The sequence below is a fragment of the Cyprinus carpio genome, chromosome B22, assembly GCF_018340385.1.
Source record: "Cyprinus carpio isolate SPL01 chromosome B22, ASM1834038v1, whole genome shotgun sequence".
Taxonomy (NCBI): Eukaryota; Metazoa; Chordata; class Actinopteri; order Cypriniformes; family Cyprinidae; genus Cyprinus; species Cyprinus carpio.
The window spans coordinates 19,472,558-19,493,809 of NC_056618.1; the positions used below are offsets into that span (position 1 = coordinate 19,472,558).

Consider the following 21,252-nt stretch of genomic DNA (forward strand, 5'->3'; position numbering starts at 1 on the left):
AGAAGGCAAAGTTTTATAGCTTTATATTTTTATATAACTTTAATGCTGTATCAGAGCGCTGCCTTTGTACTTTTGACTGAATTGGTTAATAATAATAATAATAATAATAATAGTATTTAATAGTAATAGTAACAATAACAGTATTTAATAACAGTATTTGGTATTGAGAAATGGTCTTTGTAAACAATCTTGTAAGATGCAACCAACAAATGCATTGACCAATGTTATCATGGAAAATCCCTTAACAATTGAAAGAATACTATGACAAATATATTGCTTTCCTCAGCAAACATTCAAACTGTTTTAATATGAATATGAGATAGGCCTGAAGAATGAATTCTGTATCAGATGCAGGTAATCACTCTTGGGTTCCTCTTTTAAACTGTCAAATTGAGATTCAAATCTGTTGCGGAAGGAAATTCACTCTGTGTTTGTCTCTTTTTTATTTACATATTTGTGCCATTGAACTGTTGTATAAATGCAATTTCACACTTGTAACCATGCAATATGACTGTATCAGCCATGCTACATCGCTACATGTGTGATATTGCATGTTATGTTATATGTTATGTTATGTTTAGCCATGTCTTGAATCCCCACTTTAAGTGGTTAAGTTGGGGAAACAATAACAGTCACTGGATTCAGGAAACAATAATCATTGAAATATGTTGTTAACACCAGCATTTGCAACCATGGTTGGCTAATTATGCTTTTGGGGGACACACACCAGACTAGCACAGTAAATAAGACTAATGTTCTTATCTAAACTACCGGTGTTACAGTTTAGGTATAGATGCATTACCTCTGAGATAATGCATTCTCTGCAATACTACATGCTCTGTTTGTAGCAATCATTAAATATGTAATTTACTCTAAACACAAGAAGAAGAAAAAACAACACAAAATATATTTTCTTCATTGCTAAGCAGGTTTATTCAAGTATAGTTTGCTATATTGTTTCTCAATATAACACCTTGAACAAAGAGAAAGACAGACAGTGTAGACATTATATTCCATTTATGGTCAATTTTAGTTATATCAATCCAAGAGAGTAGAAGAATTTAGTTTTGTATATACTGTTTTGAAAACACTTCCTCTATAACATTAAAACAACAAATGTATAAAGATTACGGAGATTTCTATTTTTCTCTGCATTCATTAATTTGAATTAATGCATAGACAATAAATGAATTAATTTGTACTGCCTGGGTTAGATTTAGTAGTTTTTCCAAATTCCTTATTCATAAGTGATATTTTTTATTTTAATTTCTTCAATATCATTGTTTTACATGTATATGTTTAAATACAACGAAGTGCTTTCAAAACATTTAAATTTCTTTATCATTCACACAAAGTATTTTGAAAGAAATGCAGGGTTTCACTCATCAGGGTTACTGAGCTTTCTTAAAGACCCATGGTGACCGCTGCAGAGTGTTGGAAGTCCAAAGATCTGCGCCTTCTACGTCTATATCCAACCTCGCATGACTGAAGATGACAGACAAGAAAAAACATTTATCATTAAAGGGGTCATATGATGTTGCTAAAAAGAACATTATTTTGTGTATTTGGTGTAATGAAATGTGTTTATGCGGATTAAGCAGAAATTATAATTAATACACATTATTTTCCACATACTGTACATTATTGTTTCCCCTCTATGCCCCGCCTTTCTGAAACGCATCGTTTTTTGCAAAGCTCATCGGCCAACTATCCAGTGCATTGTGATTGGCCGAATGTCTCAAGCATGTGACAGAAATGTTACGGCCTTTGTCATACTGTGATGCGTGTCCCGGTCAGAACACCGGTGAGACAAGACAAAGACAATAAAACCCATTACAAACGAGCCATTTATTGCATCCAGTGGGGACATAATTACGTATTATAATGACTTATACTCTTTTAACGCGCTGCGTTGCATTGCGCTGCGTTGCATTGCGCTGCGTAAACATAATACCATGTCGGCATTTGTGATCGGAGAAATGACAAACAACATGCTCTACTCTACACCATCGGTTCTCAATTCCAGTCCTCGCGCCCCCCAGCTCTGCATATTTTTTATGTCTCTCTTTGTTAACACATCTGATTCAGATAATCAGCTCGTTAAAAGTGAGCTCCGTGCATGAACATTTCTCCCCCGAGCAGGAGAAATCTTTTGAAGTTTACCTCATTTCGGAACATTCATTCACGGATTTGCGCTGCGCAACGTCTTCACACACGGACAAGTGTGACATCATATACCTCTGTAAATAAATACAATTTAAATTCACGTCTCACACACTTCAATGCATTTTAAATGGAACATGTACATTCGCTTCGAACTGGAATCATGGCGGAATATCCTGTGATGTCCACTTCGCAGGGCACTAACGTTCGAATAGAACAAACTTCTGAAGCCATAAGAGAAACATACAAAATGTGCAGAGCAGGGGGACGCGAGGACTGAAATTGAGAACCGCTGCTGTACACTGCTCAGAACTTGCCTTTGAATCATCAGTGGCAAATCCTTTACATATGTAAACGTACTTACAGACTGTGAGTCAGAAGCGCCGGCATTGTAGTCTTCTCTCACAGGATCCCAGGATCTAAATATTTGGGTTGAACTGTTCTGGAACAGTGTTGTAAATACAACTTAACCACTGATTTCTAGTTGTGTCTTCTTTTGGAAGGCCAAACAAAGCATTTTTGCTTTCACAACGAAACAGCGTCTCCACGACATGGTGCTGGCGGCAACAGCGAGAATCAGAGTTACGCCTTCTTTCTCTGCATGGGTGGTGTTATGCAAATCTTCCCACATCATGAGCTAGACATGGGGCCGTGTTTAAACGAGGTGTTTTAGGAGGGCGTGGAAAAGTCTTAACTTTTATAAAGTATATCTCTTTGGGTTTGAGACATTAGTCTTTGCAACTTTACAGATCTTATCTATTCATGAACCGCTTGTAATACTCCAAAGAGAAAGGAAAACTTTAAATCCCATCATATGACCCCTTTAAATACATGGTTTCTACAATGGAAATGCTATTGAATGTGTTTTCTTTAGAAAGACCTGTCATAAAAAGTTAATTATTTACTTGAAGGCTACTGTCAAAGCAATGAGTGGACCTCTCAAATTTTACTGTCCAAACATACCTGTGCACATCTTCCATTATTTACAAGGCAGAGATGAACTTGACAGTGCAGGAAGATGCGGTCAGAGTTTCCTGAGAAGGTGAACATCCTGAAGGAGAAATGGCTTGTTGTACCATTACCATTCTGAAGAACCTCCACTGTTCCATCTTCAGGATTGGGGCATCTAGGAAGTTTTAGAAAGGAAGGCAATAGAGGGCAAATTATTGCATGACATGATCAAGCATATGGTACAACAGTTTTCCTGTACTCACTTTCTGAATTATGACAAATTTAGTCAATTAAACACGAAAACATCAAGTCACTCACTCTCTAATGATTAGACTCCAACGAATATCATGGTCAATATCATTAACAGGTGTTGCCCAGCAGTTGTCCAGAACTGTTGCGATTTGACTTTCATCCACTCCTAACACCTCAACAGCCACATATATCTGCTGGTTCACTTGTATTTCCACCTCTCCTTCATATGGGCTAGTAAACTGTGCATCATGGTAGGGAACCATGTGGATCTCGTATCTGCCCTGGCCAGGAACCTCCTGACTTATCACACTGGGGGCAAAAATGTAAAAATATCAGCAACCATGACATACATAATTGGTAATGTGAAAGTTGATAGCTTATGTTGACAGCTCATGGCACATGCCTTAGTAACTTAGTAAACTCATTCTACCAACCTTTCACTTACCACTTAACATGTTCTAAAGGACAGATATGTTAACTATTGGAACTTGAACGTTGTCATTCCAAATGGTTAAAAACATGAAAGATTTACCAAAATCGCAGTAATGCTTTGTCTCAATCATTTCAATTAGAATACTATTCACAGTCTAAATACAACACACTTCAGTAGGTACTGAGTGGCCTTACCCGCCTTCAGCTCGGATACCCATGGGCATAGATAGTGTCTGGATCAGGGGATATGCACAAGAAAATGTAATATTCATCCATCTTGCTCTTGAAATGATGCTCTGATCATTGCTTCTCAAGTTTGACAGAATGGCATTTTGGTAGATGAAGTGAGTCCTGTTGCTCTATGAGGACATGAACAAATCTCAAGCTACAGGTCAACTTACTAATCGTACATATAAATACAGCTGTAGTGAAATGGAAGAATAATTACCGTCAGAGTGGTACCACATATGTGGTCTTCATTGTCAAAATTAAACAAAAGTCTGCCATCCTCAAGGGTCCCTCTGCAGCTTGGGTCATTTAGGTGAAGGGTCTCAGTAGAAAAACCAGATTCAAAGAGCTGGCAGCGGGACAGAGAAATGGAGCCAGTGCTACTGGCACAGGACTCCACAGCATCTGAGCAGAAAAAGATTTTAAAAATATAATTATTTTTTATTAAATATAATTATATGCACTTTATGGCATTTTTGCTTTTATATTTTATAGGACAATGGGGTGGTGGCTGGGACTTGAATTTGGACATCACTTGAACCATGCTATACATCGAAGTGCTGCCCATGGGGCTATCAGCTCTGAGATCTGATTAAAATATTGGGAATATTATTTTCTCAATACCTTACGACATGTGAAGACACATCTTCTCTGAGAGTGTTATAGCATGCTAATGGCATGCTGTATACTAATGTGCTAACAGAGAGCACGCTGAAACTCTTTCAGAAAAGTCTCATTTAAAGCACAACCTCTGCAGCCAATAAAAACAGTGCTTCTGTACAAATTCATTGAATTAAACAATGAATGTTAAGATAAAACCTTAGTCAGGATAGACCCCATATTATTCCATTTATAATTCAGGTGGCTGTTCAAAACCTGGCCATGCCACAGAGCACCACTCACATAGTTTAACTTTAAATTACATAATTTTTGTCCCAAATCATTGTTATTGTGCAAAATGACTTCCTCCCAGGCTGGAAGATTAAGTGTTTGCATTTAAATATTTGCATTTTTCAGTGCAATGTTTAGTTTTTTCTCTGTGGCTTTGATAAAGTCTGTATTTTTATATATACTATTTTCTGTTTTATTTTTGCTGTAGTTTATATTGAATTTGTTCACAATTGTTAAGGCTTGTACAAGTATGTCGTACTATTAGTGGAACTAATAAACTAGTGGAATTTTTTGGACAAATATCTTGTTGCACATTTAAGAGACAATTATTGTTCACCTTGTTACATTGCACTATTGCATATCGCATTTAACAAAAGTGAAGGGTGTAGAGCAGGGGTGTCTAATCCTTCTCCTTGCAGAGTTTAGCTCCAACATCCTTGTCTGTGAAGGTGTGTTTAATTAGGGTTGGAGATCAACTTTTCAGGACAGTGGCCCTCCAGGAGCAGGTTTGGGCACCCCTGGTGTAAAGCCCAAATAAAGGAAACTAATCACCATTATGGTGACTTCAAACTAACTATTATTTTCAATAAAACATTGTTAAAGCAACAAAATAACAATGCTAAAACATTTACTAGAGCTAAACCTCTACTAATTCACAATGAGAACTTTTCTACATGTATGATAGAAATTAAGGCAAACTAGTGTGTAATAACTGAGGATGTTAATGGTGTTTTTGGAAATGTTTGATCATCCTCTGGTGAGATCTTGAGAGATTTGTTTATTTATTTTCTTTCTTTCTTACAGTTGATTGCATTTAAGGCTAGGGATGGATATCGAAACCCGATATTAAACTGGCCATGGGGCTAACTTATGAAAGACTGTAGTATCAATAAGCTTGGACATTATCGGTTCTGCTTTTGGTGCTGGAGAAATAAAGATAATACTTTTAAACACTAAAAATGCCTGCATTTACAAATAAATGTTTTATATTTTTTGTTTGTATAATAGTGATTGGTTCATTCCTTGCTAAATATGCTTCTTTGCAAGACCTTTGTATGATGACAGATTGGTCCTCTCTGCATAGCTTTGTCAGGTTTTATAATCTTGAATTTGCAAATTAATAACAACAGTCTCTCGCGTGGCTATTGTACGACACCTGTATGTCACTGTAATCTCTTTACCTTGATTAAAATCATACTGCAAAGCTTTTGTTTCTACTATAATTCACTGATTGATCATTAATTTCTTTCTTTTACCACTCTGCGCAGCTCCTTGCCAAACACTTTGAAAACCAGTGACCTACAACTATTTGATTATGAATATTTGAGTTTTGCACTTTCTTGATATATAGGAAGAGACCAGAGATGCATGTAACATTTTTTTGCATTTAACATTTGTAACTCAGTGTTTGTTCAGTGTCAGTGTGTGTGCTATTTATCTTTTCATTTTTTTTAACATTCTTATTACACAATGATCAAAAGTTAAATATCTATGATCTTCTTCTATACATAGAGCTGTTAACTGAATAAAACTGTGTTTCTGTGTGATTAGTTAATTTGTAATATTGTTTTAACAAAATATTTTGAACAAATAATATTATGACTATATCTTTGACATGTTATATTTGACATGTTGATACCAATATGATTAATTAATTAATTAATTAAATAAAATTTCTAAGAATAATATGAGTAATTATAGCCATTCAACATTACATTTTAAAGCAAAAGCCTTCAATCCTCTTCCTAGAGACACCATTGTCCTGTAAAAAATTTATTTCCAACCTGATTCAACACGCTTGCTATTTTGAAACCAGGTGTGTTTTTGTCAGGGTTATGCTACAGTGCATAGTGGTGCTCATTGGTCTACTGGTTAAGTGGTTCTAAATTAGTTGACACCTATTTATGTTCTTGTTGATTACCCTGTTGGTGTATTTAAGATCTCAGTTTTCCTTGATTCCGGTATCATTTATGGTAAAGTGTAATTGACCTGTTAATTTTTCCCCTTAGTATTTCTCTTTCTCTATTATTTAAATGACTTTCTGCCTGCATTCTGAATTGTTTGTGTTATACTATACGTGGCAGACTACTGGACCTCCAAATCAGATTTATTTTTTTGGTTTTCTCTGCCACACCTATGGACCTGCCAGCCTCCAACTGCTCTGCCTTGAAAAGAAGGACCATTAACTGGTGGACTACACTCAAACTTTTTAGATCTGGTGTGCCTTACGAAATATCTTGACTGCTCTCTCTGCGTTTTTTTTTTTTTTTTTTACTACACCAGCCTCATTGAGTGGTCCAAGGCATGCCTCCTGGTGGAGAGTCCTTAGGAGGTTCCTCCCTCCCTCAACACCACAGTGGGCGTTCTTTCTGGCTGTACTCTGGCGGTCCATTTCAAACAGGATATGTCACCCTCTGAAGGCCTCTTCGGAGTGAAAACAATCATGGCCGCCATATTGAATGGTCGTTCCAACCGAAGTGCTCAAAACTGGCCATTTTAAAGGGCCCTTCGGTGTGAAGGATTTCGAAGGGTACAACTGGTGGACACTTCGGACTCCCATGATCTTTTGCGCAGATTCTTTGCATGATGACGCCGCCTTCGTGTGGGCATGTGATAATGGGCATTTCAAGAAACAGTTGTTTGGTTCCCTACACCCTTCAAAGCTCTCACTCCGGAGGGTAAACCCTTTGAAGGGATTAGGGCATAGGGATGAGCCCTTCCGAATGGAATGCAGGGTGGGTCCCCTTCTGGCTCTTCCTGCTCCTGGCTCCTCCCTCTGTCATTGCCACACTGGTCTCTCCACCCATTATTTTCCACGGTTTCCTGCTCTTCACAGACCCTAGGTCCTTCTCCAAAGCCCTCTCCCTCCCTTCTCAGTTTCTCTGTCTCGTATCGTTTCTGGTAAAGTGTAGTTGCTCTATTCGTTTTTCTCCTATGTATTTCTCTACACGTGACAGTTTGATTAGGGTCGGAGCTAAACTAAGCAAGACATTTGGTCTCTAGATTGAAGACTTCTGTATCAAAACCATCATTTTACACATTTAAGAAGAAAATCGCAGTTATCAAACTACTGGTTTTGTTTATTATTTTTTAATCACTGTACCTACACTAACACCTTTGTGGTTTAATCTTTGCGTCAAGAATAAGTCAGTCCACAGTCAGACAGAGAATGACATGTGTTGGTGTCCTAAAAGTGGGTCTGATGAGTGCAGTTGAGCACAGAGTACATATTGACCCTTCTCGGTTGGAAGAGGGGTGCTTTTCAGAGCTAGATTCATTAACCATGTTAATTATTCTTAACGCTTTGAACAGTCCATATTAATCGCACAACATGACGTAATATTTTTCCCATTAATGGATTCACAGTTTTGAGAGAATGAGACAAGAGCACATAGCTGTGTAGACTCTGAAAGTTTAATGTAAGCGTATGAAAGCTTTTTAGATGTATATACAATATGAATGCACAACAGGTGTGAAAGCGCTTACCAAAGAATTCAAGATTTGGTCTTTGTCCATCCAGGCAAACGCAGCCTAAGACACCACTTCTCTCCTGACAAGCCTCATGTTCAGTGCAAGTGTCACAAGCTAAAACAGAAAAGAAGACATTTGCAAAAAAAAAACCCCCAAAAAAACATGAAAGCATGCATTGATTTTGATCTTGACCTAACCATATGTGTTAAAGTATACTAGTACATCAAAATGGCTAAAGACTGTAGCCATTGTATTTACACAATGAAAGCAATATGCTAAAACAGAGAAAACAGTTTAAAGCTTACAGTTTGCTGAACCATCAACACGGAAAGACCAGCGACCATTCACATTGATATTACTGCTGTATGAGAGTTCTGGGGCACTGGCTGCTGGAATTGTGAAAGAATTGACAGAGTCCACTGTGTCATAACCAGCCTGTAACAGTAAAGAGAAGTATTTAAAACCTCAGTTACATCCTATTACAAATAAAACCATCTCTTGCATACAATTATGGAATGAACTGGGCATTAATAATTCCTTGTCATTCATTTCTACTATATGTAAACGGTGTAAAGATCTTTATTCCACTCACCAGCCAAACTTGACCTGTTTGTGCAATGTCACCATAGTTGTTCAGGATGAAAGAGTGGTCATAATTTGAGACTAAAACCACTTGGAAAGTGACCACCTTCAGACAACAACAAAAAACATTTCAACAACAAAAATTTCAGAACAGAAAGCACACATATAGCATTCATCAAATATCAAAGATTAGGTCTTACCCCTTCACCACTGTAGTATGGCACACTGTCCCAGGTAGCCACAAAGGCTGATGTAGCAGTAAAAGGCACGTTAGGGAAATATTGGTTAACAGCTTGAGTGACTTGTGCCAGTACAGCGCTACTTGTATCCTCTCTGTAGGAGATAGTTCCACCATGGCCATTGTTAAGGTCGGTCCACAGAGGAGCAATGATGTCTAATCCAGAGTTCAGATAAGGAATGTAGGCAGACAGTGGTAGAGTAAAAGTCAGGTGACCGTTGTTGTTCACCTAAAATTCAGATGAAATTGCTGTGAAATTATCTTCTACCTCTCAAAAGTATTATTCAGTTTGCAAACAGGTTTAAAACCATTAAGTTGTACACTTGAACATGAGAAAAAACTAAACACAAGAAAACTGAAAATCAGAAAACTGAAGAAAAATAATGACAATGATAAGTAAGTGATGGAAAAGGAAAGGACATGATGTGTGGCCAAGTATGGTGACCCATACTCGGAATTTGTGCTCTACATTTCACCCATTCAAGTGGAAACACACAGCAGTGAGTAGTGAACACACACCGTGAAAACACACAGAGCAGAGGGCAGCCATTTTTGCTGCAGCACCCAGGGAGCAGTTGGGGGTTCGGTGCCTTGCTCAAGGATCTCACATCAGTCGTGGTATTGAGGGTGCAAGAGAGTGCTTGTCATTCACTCCTCCCACCTACAATCCCTGCTAGTATCGAGAGTCGAACTTGCGACCTTTGGGTTACAAGTCTGACTCTCTTTTTTTATTTTATATTTATTAAAACATTACTTTACAATATGTGCACAGAATGACAACAACAACTTTTAAAAGTCTTCTAGCAGTAAGACTTCAAAACCAGTCCATGTTTTGACAATATAATAATTACTTTTCAAAATACATTGCTCAAACATTTCAATTTTGCCATTCATATTAAAATAATCATATAAAGCTTTCACTTCATCAATCAGATTCTATTTGTACATTGGCTTATTGGAAGTGAATTTTTCTTCTGTTTCATTAAGTTCCTGCTTTTCCATATTACATATCTTGCTAGTGTTACCATTAAATTAAGAGCATACTTATTTTTTGACTTTCAATTAAAAGCAAATAAAAACAAAGTTTCTAACCATTATGCCACAACTGCCCGCAATAAAATGACTGATGTAATAAAAAAGAAAATACTATCTTCAACCAAACAGAAATAGTACAACGCTTACATAGATCTGATTGTATGCGCGTCCAAAGTATTTGAAAGGCTGCTGCAAGTAAATGGCTTCAGAGCTTCCATCATCTGAAATGGGATTTACCACGTCTCCATCCCCAAACGGCAGGAAATTAGCCGGCACTAGTAAAAGTAGAAGCATCAATAAACTGATTAGATTTTCCAAAGGAACATATGTTCTTAAAAGACAAAAGTTAAATTTTTTAGTTTTATGTTGCAGACAAACAGGCAAATCTTTGGCTTACAGTTTAGTGAACCATCAACACGGAAAGACCAGCGACCATTCACATTGATATTACTGCTGTATGAGAGTTCTGGGGCACTGGCTGCCGGAATTGTGAAAGAATTGACAGAGTCCACTGTGTCATAACCAGACTGTAAAAGAAGAAAAGAGCATGTTAAAACCTCAATCAAATTCTATGTCCAGTAAATCCATCTCTTGCTTATAATTAAGGTATGAATTGGGGCATAAGTAAGTCCTTCTTATTCTTTTCTGCTAATTGTAAATTGTGTATGAATTTTTCACTCCACTCACCAGCCAACTTGTCCTGTTTCTGCAATATCACCATAGTTGATCAGGATGAAAGAGCGTTCACCATTGGAGACTAAAACCACTTGGAAAGTAACCACCTTCAAAAAAGCAACAATTCCAAAAAAAAAAAAGTTTGACAAATTTTACAACTGAAAAAGCGCAGAGAGCATTAAAAAAAAATCAAACATTAGTTCTTACCCCTCCACCAGTGATGTACGGCACACTGTCCCAGGTAGCCACAAAGGCTGATGTAGCGGTAAAAGGCACGTTAGGGAAATATTGGTTAACAGCTTGAGTGACTTGTGCCAGTACACCGCTACTTGTATCCTCTCTGTAGGAGATAGTTCCACCGTTGACATTGAAAAGGTCGGTCCACAGAGGAGCAATGATGTCTATTCCAGCGTTCAGATAAGGAACGTAGGCAGACAGTGGTTGAGTAAAAGTCAGGTGACCGTTGTTGTTCACCTAAAATTCAGATCAAATTGCTGTAGAATTATGCTCTACCACTGAAAAGAATCATTCATTTTACAAAGACGATGAAAAGCATCAAGTTGTAAACTTAAAAATGATTAAAATCTATTTACTGGAATAAAATATGTCATTAATTCATGTAATAATAAGAAAAATATCCTCAACCAAAAAGTTATAGTCCAATGCTTACATAGATCTGATTGTATGTGCGTCCAAAGTATTTGAAAGGCTGCTGCAAGTAAATGGCTTCAGAGCTTCCATCATCTGAAATGGGATTTACCACGTCTCCATCCCCAAATGGCAGGAAATTAGCCGGCACTAGTAAAAGTAGAAGCATCAATAAACTGATTAGATTTTCCAAAGGAACATATGTTCTTAAAAGACAAAAGTTAAATTTTTTAGTTTTATGTTGCAGACAAACAGGAAAATCTTTGGCTTACAGTTTAGTGAACCATCAACACGGAAAGACCAGCGACCATTCACATTGATATTACTGCTGTATGAGAGTTCTGGGGCACTGGCTGCTGGAATTGTGAAAGAATTGACAGAGTCCACTGTGTTATAACCAAACTTTGCTTTAATTACTGTGTGTTCTTACCCTGGTAAATACGTGTGAAGTGGCGTTTTGTTTTTGCGTTTGCCTATCGCGCGGGACTGGACAGTTTCGGTCTGCTAAAATAGGGAGGCCGTGACTATAGCCAGTAAGCCGGTAAGCACTACTTAAGAGCTGTTTTGTAAGCGCTTGTCAGAAGAAACAGTCGAGCGACAGATAAGGACAGCAGTTTGTAAGTGTTTTTTTGCCTCGTTTTCGTTTTCCTCATTAGACTACTGCTTGATCATCGTGCTCGGGAAACTTTGCTTTAATTACTGTGTGTCTTACCCTTGTAAATACGTGTGAAGTGGCGTTTGGTTTTGCATTTGCCTATCGCGGGACTGGACAGTTTCGGTCTGCTAAATCGGGAGGCGTGACTAGCTGACTTCAATCACAGGTAATCAGGCAAATATATCAGTGGTAGGTGTCACCGCGGCAGCCCTCGTCCTGTGAAGCCTCCTCGTGTGAAGACCGACGAGTGTAAAGACCATCGACTCTACCTGCGCGACTCCCCCGAGCAAGGACACCGACAGGGCACTTGAGTATTGCTTTTCTCCCCTTCAATTTTTGTACAGCTCATCCTCAAATACTTATTTTGGTCACTCACTCAGAGAGCACGCTATGTACGTCGAAGGAAGGCCTGCCCGACAAATCTAAGGCCTGTCCCTCTGACCTCTACTACAACGCTCTCTATTCCAGTTGGTCTCTGGAACTGCCAGTCCGCTGTTAACAAAGCAGACTTCATTTCTTCTATTGCTACTCATTCCGGTCTCAGCCTCATGCCACTGACTGAGACTTGGATCAAACCTGAGGACACTGCCACTCCCGCAGCCTTCTCCACTAATTTCACTTGTTCCCACACCCCTCGTACGACTGGGAGGGGTGGAGGTACTGGTCTCCTTATATCGAAAGATTGGAAATTTGATCTTCAACCACCACCTACAGGTAACGGTTCATTTGAATCACATGCTGTTACTGTAACCCACCCTGTTAAAGTCCACTTTGTGGTCATTTATCGTCCCCCAGGTCAATTGGGAAACTTCTTGGAGGAGTTGGACGTGCTGCTATCAAACTAGTCCTGAAGATGGTACTCCTCTGGTACTGCTTGGTGACTTCAACATCCACCTAGATAAACCCCAGGCTGCTGACTTCAACACTCTGCTCGCCTCATTTGATCTCAAGCTAGTGTCTGCTACAGCGACTCACAAATCAGGCAACCAACTGGACCTCATCTACACGCGCTGTTGCTCAGTGGACAACACTTTAGTTACTCCACTGCACACCTCAGACCACTTCCTCATTACTGCTAACCTAGCACTTACTCCTGAAGTGGGACACGCTCCAACGCGGGTCACCTTTCGACGGAACCTACGCTCACTCTCTCCATCTCGCCTATCCTCTGTGGTTTCATCCTCACTTCTTCACTCTCGCAGTTTTTCAGCTCTGGACACGAACAGTGCTACGGACACTTTTTGTTCCACTCTAAACTCTTGCTTGGACAACTTTTGCCCACTGTCGTCTAGACCAGCACGCACCACCCCATCTGCCCCTGGCTGTCCGATGTACTCCGTGAACATCGCTCTAAACTCAGGGCTGCAGAGAGGAAATGGCATAAATCAAGAAACACTACCGACCTCAGTGTGTATCAGTCTCTCCTCTCTTCCTTCTCTGCAAACGTCTTCACTGCTAAAACATCATATTACCACGCCAAGATTAACAACTGTTGTGACGCTCGGACACTCTTCAAAACCTTCTCTTCTCTTCTTAATCCACCTCCTCCTCCTCCTCCATCGACTCTTACAGCTGACGACTTTGCAGTTTTCTTCTCAAATAAGACAAGAACCATCAGTGACCAATTCTCCACACCGCAGACTGAGGATAACTTCACAACGACTAATGCTTACTCTTTCTCCTCCTTCTCTCCACTCTCAGAGACGGACGTTTCCAAACTTATCCTGTCCAGTCATCTCCCTACTACTTGCCCACTGGATCCGATCGCCCCCACTCACCTCCTTCAAGCGATTTCTTCTTCAGTCATACCTTCACTTACTCACATTATCAACTCCTCTCTTCACTCTCTGGAACATTTCCCTCAGCATTTAAGCAGGCTCGGGTAAGCCCACTGCTGAAGAAACCATCTATAAAATCCAGCACTTCTAGAAAACTACAGACCGGTATCCCTTCTTCCATTCATTGCAAAGACACTTGAACGAGCTGTGTTCAACCAGCTCTCTATGTTTCTTGTTCAGAACAACCTCCTGGACAGCAACCAATCTGGGGCTTCAAAAGTGGCCACTCAACTGAGACTGCCCTGCTCTCGCGGTTACTGAAGCCTGCAAACTGGCAAGAGCAGCTTCAAAATCCTCAGTACTCATTTTGCTGGACCTGTCTGCTGCTTTTGACAACGAACCCTTAATCACCAGATTTTCCTGTCCACCCTCAGAAAGATTGGCATCTCTGGAACCGCACTCCAGTGGCTTAACTCCTACCTTTCTGATTAGATCCTTCATGGTGTCTTGGAGGGGTGAAGTTTCTAAGTCACTATAAATTTATAGTGGGTTTCATCATTGGTATGTGTTTTGAAGGCTTATTTTTTCCATCTACATGACGTCATTAGGATCTGTTCATTAAGAAGCATGGCTTTTCCTATCACTGCTACGCTGATGACACTCAAATCTACTTCTCATTCCAACCAGATGACCCGACGGTAGTTGCGCGCATTTCAGCCTGTCTGAGTGACATTTCTAGCTGGATGAATGACCATCACCTTCAGCTCAACCTTACTAAGACTGAACTGCTGGTGGTTCCAGCTAACCCATCGTTTCATCATAGCTTCTCTATACAGCTGGGTTCATCAACCATAGCTCCTTCCAGGACAGCCAGAAACTAAGGAGTTGTGATGGATCATCAGTTAAGCTTCACCGACCATATTGCTACAACGACCCGGTCCTGCAGATTTGCCTTATACAACATTAGGGAGATTAGACCCTTCCTGTCAGAGCAAGCCACCCAACTTCTTGTCCAAGCTCTTGTTCTCTCCAGACTGGACTATTGCAATGCTCTCCTGGCGGGCATTCCTGCATGTACTATCAAGCCTCTACAACTGATCCAGAATGCAGCAGCGAGGGTTGTCTTCAATGAGCCAAAAACAGCTCATGTTACTCCTCTCCTCATCAGGTTACACTGGCTACCAGTAGCCGCTCGCATCAAATTCAAGGTACTGATGCTTGCCTACAAAACGACCACTGGCACGGCGCCAACTTACCTAAAATCACTAGTTCAATCTTATGCACCCTCCAGAAGTTTGCGCTCTGCAAGTGAACGGACGCCTTGTAGTGCCATCCCAAAGAGGTTCAAAATCACTCTCTCCACGGACTTTTTTCCTGGACTGCTCCCAGCTGGTGGAATGACCTCCCGATCTCAATTCGAACAGCTGAGTCTTTACTCATTTTCAAAAAACATCTAAAGACTCATCTCTTTTTGCCTGCACTTAACCAACTAATACTAGTACTTACCTTTTTCTTTTTCTTGTCTATCATTTTAAAAAAAAAAAAAAAAAAAAAAACCTGGCTATGTTGTTTCTGTACTAGACTAACTGAGACTTGTCATAGCACTTGTATACCGTTGTTGTTCTCTCGTTGCTCTGATTGTTTCTACTGTTCTCATTTGTAAGTCGCTTTGGATAAAAGCGTCTGCTAAATGATTAAATGTAAATGTAAAATGTAAGTAAAAACCATCTCTTGCTTATAATTAAGGTATGAATTAGGGCATAAGTAAGTCCTTCTTATTCTTTTCTGCTAATTGTAAATTGTGTATGAATTTTCACACCACTCACCAGCCAAGACTGTCCTGTTTCTGCAATATCACCATAGTTGATCAGGATGAAAGAGCGTTCACCATTGGAGACTAAAACCACTTGGAAAGTAACCACCTTCAAAAAAGCAACAATTCCAAAAAAAAAAAAAAAGTTTGACAAATTTTACAACTGAAAAAGCGCAGAGAGCATTAAAAAAAATCAAACATTAGTTCTTACCCCTCCACCATTGATGTACGGCACACTGTCCCAGGTAGCCACAAAGGCTGATGTAGCGGTAAAAAGGCACGTTAGGGAAATATTGGTTAACAGCTTGAGTGACTTTGTGCCAGTACAGCGCTACTTGTATCCTCTCTGTAGGAGATAGTTCCACCGTTGAAATTGAAAAGGTCGGTCCACAGAGGTGCAATGATGTCTATTCCAGCGTTCAGATAAGGAACGTAGGCAGACAGTGGTTGAGTAAAAAGTCAGGTGACCGTTGTTGTTCACCTAAAATTCAGATCAAATTGCTGTAGAATTATGCTCTACCACTGAAAAGAATCATTACATTTTTACTAAGCATCAAGTTGAAAAGCATAAAAAAAGTTGTAAACTTAAACATGATTAAAATCTATTTACTGAAGTAAAATATGTCATTAATTCATGTAATAATAAGAAAAATATCCTCAACCAAAAAGTTATAGTCCAATGCTTACGTAGATCTGATTGTATGTGCGTCCAAAGTATTTGAAAGGCTGCTGCAGGTAAATGGCTCCAGAGCTTCCATCATCTGAAATGGGATTTACCACGTCTCCATCCCCAAACGGCAGGAAATTAGCAGGTACTAGTAAAAGTAAAAGCATCAATAAATTGATTAGATTTTCCAAAGGAACATAAGTTCTTAAAAGACAAAAGTTATTTTTTTTTTAGTTTTATGTTGCAGACAAACAGGCAAATCTTTGGCTTACAGTTTAGTGAACCATCAACACGGAAAGACCAGCGACCATTCACATTGATATTACTGCTGGATGAGAGTTCTGGGGCACTGGCTGCTGGAATTGTGAAAGAATTGACAGAGTCCACTGTGTTATAACCAGCCTGTAAAAGTAAAAAAAGAGAATGTTAAACCTAAAAATCTGGAATGAATTGGGCATAAGTAATTTCTTGTCATTCATTTCTGCTATTTGTAAATTGTGTATGGATCTTCACTCCACTCACCAGCCAAACTTGACCTGTTTGTGCAATGTCACCATAGTTGATCAGGATGAAAGAGCGGTCACCATTGGAGGCTAAAACCACTTGGAAAGTAACCACCTTCAAAAAAAAACAATTAAAAAATAAATAAATAAAAACAAATCCAAAAAAATAAAATAATAAAATTGACACATTTTAGAACCAAAAACACACAGAGAGCATTCCACAAAAATCAGAGATTAGTTCTTACCCCTCCACCAGTGATGTACGGCACACTGTCCCAGGTAGCCACAAAGGCTGATGTAGGCGGTAAAAGGGACGTTAGGGAAATATTGGTTAACAGCTTGAGTGACTTGTGCCAGTACAGCGCTACTTGTATCCTCTCTGTAGGAGATAGTTCCACCATGGCCATTGTTAAGGTCGGTCCACAGAGGAGCAATGATGTCTATTCCAGCGTTCAGATAAGGAACGTAGGCAGACAGTGGTTGAGTTGAGTAAAAGTCAGTGTGACCGTTGTTGTTCACCTAAAATCCAGATCAAATTGCTGTAGAATTATGCTCTAAACCACGGAAAAGAATCATTCATTTTACAAAGATGATGAAAAGCATCAAGTTGTAAACTTAAACATGATTAAAATCTATTTACTGAAGTAAAAATATGTCATTAATTCATGTAATAATAAGAGTAATAATCTCAACCAAAAAGTTATAGTCCAACGCTTACGTAGATCTGATTTGTAGGTGCGTCCAAAGTATTTGAAAGGCTGCTGCAAGTAAATGGCTTCAGAGCTTCCATCATCTGAAGGGGATTTACCACGTCTCCATCCCCAAATGGCATGAAATTAGCGGCACTAGTTAAAGTAGAAGCATCAATAAACTGATTAGATTTTCCAAAGGAGCATAAGTTCTTAAAAGACAAAAGTTAATTTTTTTAAGTTTTATGTTGAAGAGAAACAGGCAACTCTTTGGCTTACAGTTTAGTGAACCATCAACACGGAAAGACCAGCGACCATTCACATTGATATTACTGCTGGATGAGAGTTCTGGGGTACTGGCTGCTGGAATTGTGAAAGAATTGACAGAGTCCACTGTGTTATAACCAGCCTGTAAAGGTAAAAAAGAAGCATGTTAAACCTAAAAATCTGGAATGAATTGGGCATAAGTAATTTCTTGTCATTCATTTCTGCTATTTGTAAATTGTGTATGGATCTTCACTCCACTCACCAGCCAAACTTGACCTGTTTGTGCAATGTCACCATAGTTGATCAGGATGAAAGAGCGGTCACCATTGGAGACTAAAACCACTTGGAAAGTAACCACCTTCAAAAAAAAAACAATTAAAAAATAAATAAATAAAAACAAATCCAAAAAAAATAAATAATAAAATTGACACATTTTAGAACCAAAAAACACACAGAGAGCATTCCCACAAAAATCAGAGATTAGTTCTTACCCCTCCACCAGTGATGTACGGCACACTGTCCCAGGTAGCCACAAAGGCTGATGTAGCGGTAAAAGGGACGTTAGGGAAATATTGGTTAACAGCTTGAGTGACTTGTGCCAGTACAGCGCTACTTGTATCCTCTCTGTAGGAGATAGTTCCACCGTTGAAATTGTTAAGGTCGGTCCACAGAGGAGCAATGATGTCTATTCCAGCGTTCAGATAAGGAACGTAGGCAGACAGTGGTTGAGTAAAAGTCAGGTGACCGTTGTTGTTCACCTAAAATCCAGATCAAATTGCTGTAGAATTATGCTCTACCACTGAAAAGAATCATTCATTTTACAAAGATGATGAAAAGCATCAAGTTGTAAACTTAAACATGATTAAAATCTATTTACTGAAGTAAAATATGTCATTAATTCATGTAATAATACGAAAAATATCCTCAACCAAAAAGTTATAGTCCCAACGCTTACATAGATCTGATTGTATGTGCGTCCAAAGTATTTGAAAGGCTGCTGCAAGTAAATGGCTCCAGAGCTTCCATCATCTGAAATGGGATTTACCACGTCTCCATCCCCAAATGGCAGGAAATTAGCCGGCACTAGTAAAAGTAGAAGCATCAATAAATTGATTAGATTTTCCAAAGGAGCATAAGTTCTTAAAAGACAAAAGTTAAATTTTTTTTTAGTTTTATGTTGCAGACAAACAGGCAAATCTTTGGCTTACAGTTTAGTGAACCATCAACACGGAAAGACCAGCGACCATTCACATTGATATTACTGCTGTATGAGAGTTCTGGGGCACTGGCTGCTGGAATTGTGAAAGAATTGACAGAGTCCACTGTGTTATAACCAGCCTGTAAAGGTAAAAAAGAGAATGTAAAACCTAAAAATCTGGAATGAATTGGGCATAAGTAATTCCTTGTCATTCATTTCTGCTATATGTAAACTGTGTAAGGATCTTCACTCCACTCACCAGCCAAACTTGACCTGTTTGTGCAATGTCACCATAGTTGATCAGGATGAAAGAGCGGTCACCATTGGAGACTAAAACAACTTGGAAAGTAACCTCCTTCAAAAAACAACAATTTAAAAAGTTGATCAGGATGAAAGAATCCAAAAAAAAAAATAAAATAATAAAATTGACACATTTTAGAACCAAAAACACACAGAGAGCATTCCACAAAAATCAGAGATTAGTTCTTACCCCCCTCCACCAGTGATGTACGGCACACTGTCCCAGGTAGCCACAAAGGCTGATGTAGCGGTAAAAGGGACGTTAGGGAAATATTGTTAACAGCTTGAGTGACTTGTGCCAGTACAGCGCTACTTGTATCCTCTCTGTAGGAGATAGTTCCACCATGGCCATTGTTAAGGTCGGTCCACAGAGGAGCAATGATGTCTAATCCAGAGTTCGGATAAGGAACGTAGGCAGACAGTGCTTGAGTAAAAGTCAGGTGACCGTTGTTGTTTCACCTAAAATCCAGATCAAATTGCTGTAGAATTATGCTCTACCACTGAAAAGAATCATTCATTTTACAAAGATGATGAAAAGCATCAAGTTGTAAACTTAAACATGATTAAAATCTATTTACTGAAGTAAAATATGTCATTAATTCATGTAATAATAAGAAAAAATATCCTCAACCAAAAAGTTATAGTCCAATGCTTACATAGATCTGATTGTATGTGCGTCCAAAGTATTTGAAAGGCTGCTGCAAGTAAATGGCTCCAGAGCTTCCATCATCTGAAATGGGATTTACCACGTCTCCATCCCCAAATGGCAGGAAATTAGCCGGCACTAGTTAAAGTAGAAGCATCAATAAACTGATTAGATTTTCCAAAGGAGCATAAGTTCTTAAAAGACAAAAGTTAATTTTTTTAGTTTTATGTTGAAGAGAAACAGGCAACTCTTTGGCTTACAGTTTAGTGAACCATCAACACGGAAAGACCAGCGACCATTCACATTGATATTACTGCTGGATGAGAGTTCTGGGGCACTGGCTGGTGGAATTGTTAAAGAATTGACAGAGTCCACTGTGTCATAACCAGCCTGTAAAGGTAAAAAAAGAGCATGTTAAACCTAAAAAATCTGGAATGAATTGGGCATAAGTAATTCCTTGTCATTCATTTCTGCTATATGTAAACTGTGTAAGGATCTTCACTCCACTCACCAGCCAAACTTGACCTGTTTGTGCAATGTCACCATAGTTGATCAGGATGAAAGAGCGGTCACCATTGGAGACTAAAACCACTTGGAAAGTAACCACCTTCAAAAAACAACAATTAAAAAATAAATAAATAAAAACAAATCCAAAAAAAATAAAATAATAAAATTGACAAATTTTAGAACCGAGAACACACAGAGAGCATTCATCAAAAATCAGAGATTAGTTCTTACCCCTCCACCACTGTAGTAAGGTACACTCTCCCAAGTAGCCACAAAGGCTGATGTAGCGGTTAAAAGGGACGTTAGGGAAATATTGGTTAACAGCTTGAGTGACTTGTGCCAGTACAGCGCTACTTGTATCCTCTCTGTAGGAGATAGTTCCACCGTTGAAATTGTTAAGGTCGGTCCACAGAGGAGCAATGATGTCTATTCCAGCGTTCAGATAAGGAACGTAGGCAGACAGTGGTTGAGTAAAAGTCAGGTGACCGTTGTTGTTCACCTAAAATCCAGATCAAATTGCTGTAGAATTATGCTCTACCACTGAAAAGAATCATTCATTTTACAAAGATGATGAAAAGCATCAAGTTGTAAACTTAAACATGATTAAAATCTATTTACTGAAGTAAAATATGTCATTAATTCATGTAATAATAAGAAAAATAT

At 38.9% G+C, this 21,252-nt stretch overlaps 2 protein-coding genes across 5 annotated transcripts in view; both read right to left on the reverse strand.

Annotated features, from left to right (window-relative positions):
- LOC109082837 (glutamic acid-rich protein-like) overlaps nt 1-21,252 on the reverse strand; it is an 848,403-nt gene that overhangs the window by 73,910 nt on the left and 753,241 nt on the right. The gene's annotated exons all lie outside the window — the stretch shown is intronic.
- LOC109085181 (alpha-tectorin-like) lies at nt 908-21,170 on the reverse strand. Its single transcript, XM_042749537.1, has 18 exons — nt 21,153-21,170; nt 20,821-21,015; nt 20,594-20,689; nt 20,343-20,472; nt 18,894-19,021; nt 18,430-18,696; nt 15,826-15,921; nt 10,641-10,770; nt 10,391-10,518; nt 9,171-9,437; nt 8,981-9,076; nt 8,694-8,823; nt 8,404-8,502; nt 4,247-4,431; nt 3,994-4,157; nt 3,433-3,675; nt 3,127-3,289; nt 908-1,485 (listed from the first exon to the last, which is right to left on the reverse strand). Exons 1-18 carry the CDS (start codon nt 21,168-21,170, stop codon nt 1,405-1,407), a joined length of 2,616 nt encoding a protein of 871 aa, XP_042605471.1. The 3' UTR covers nt 908-1,404.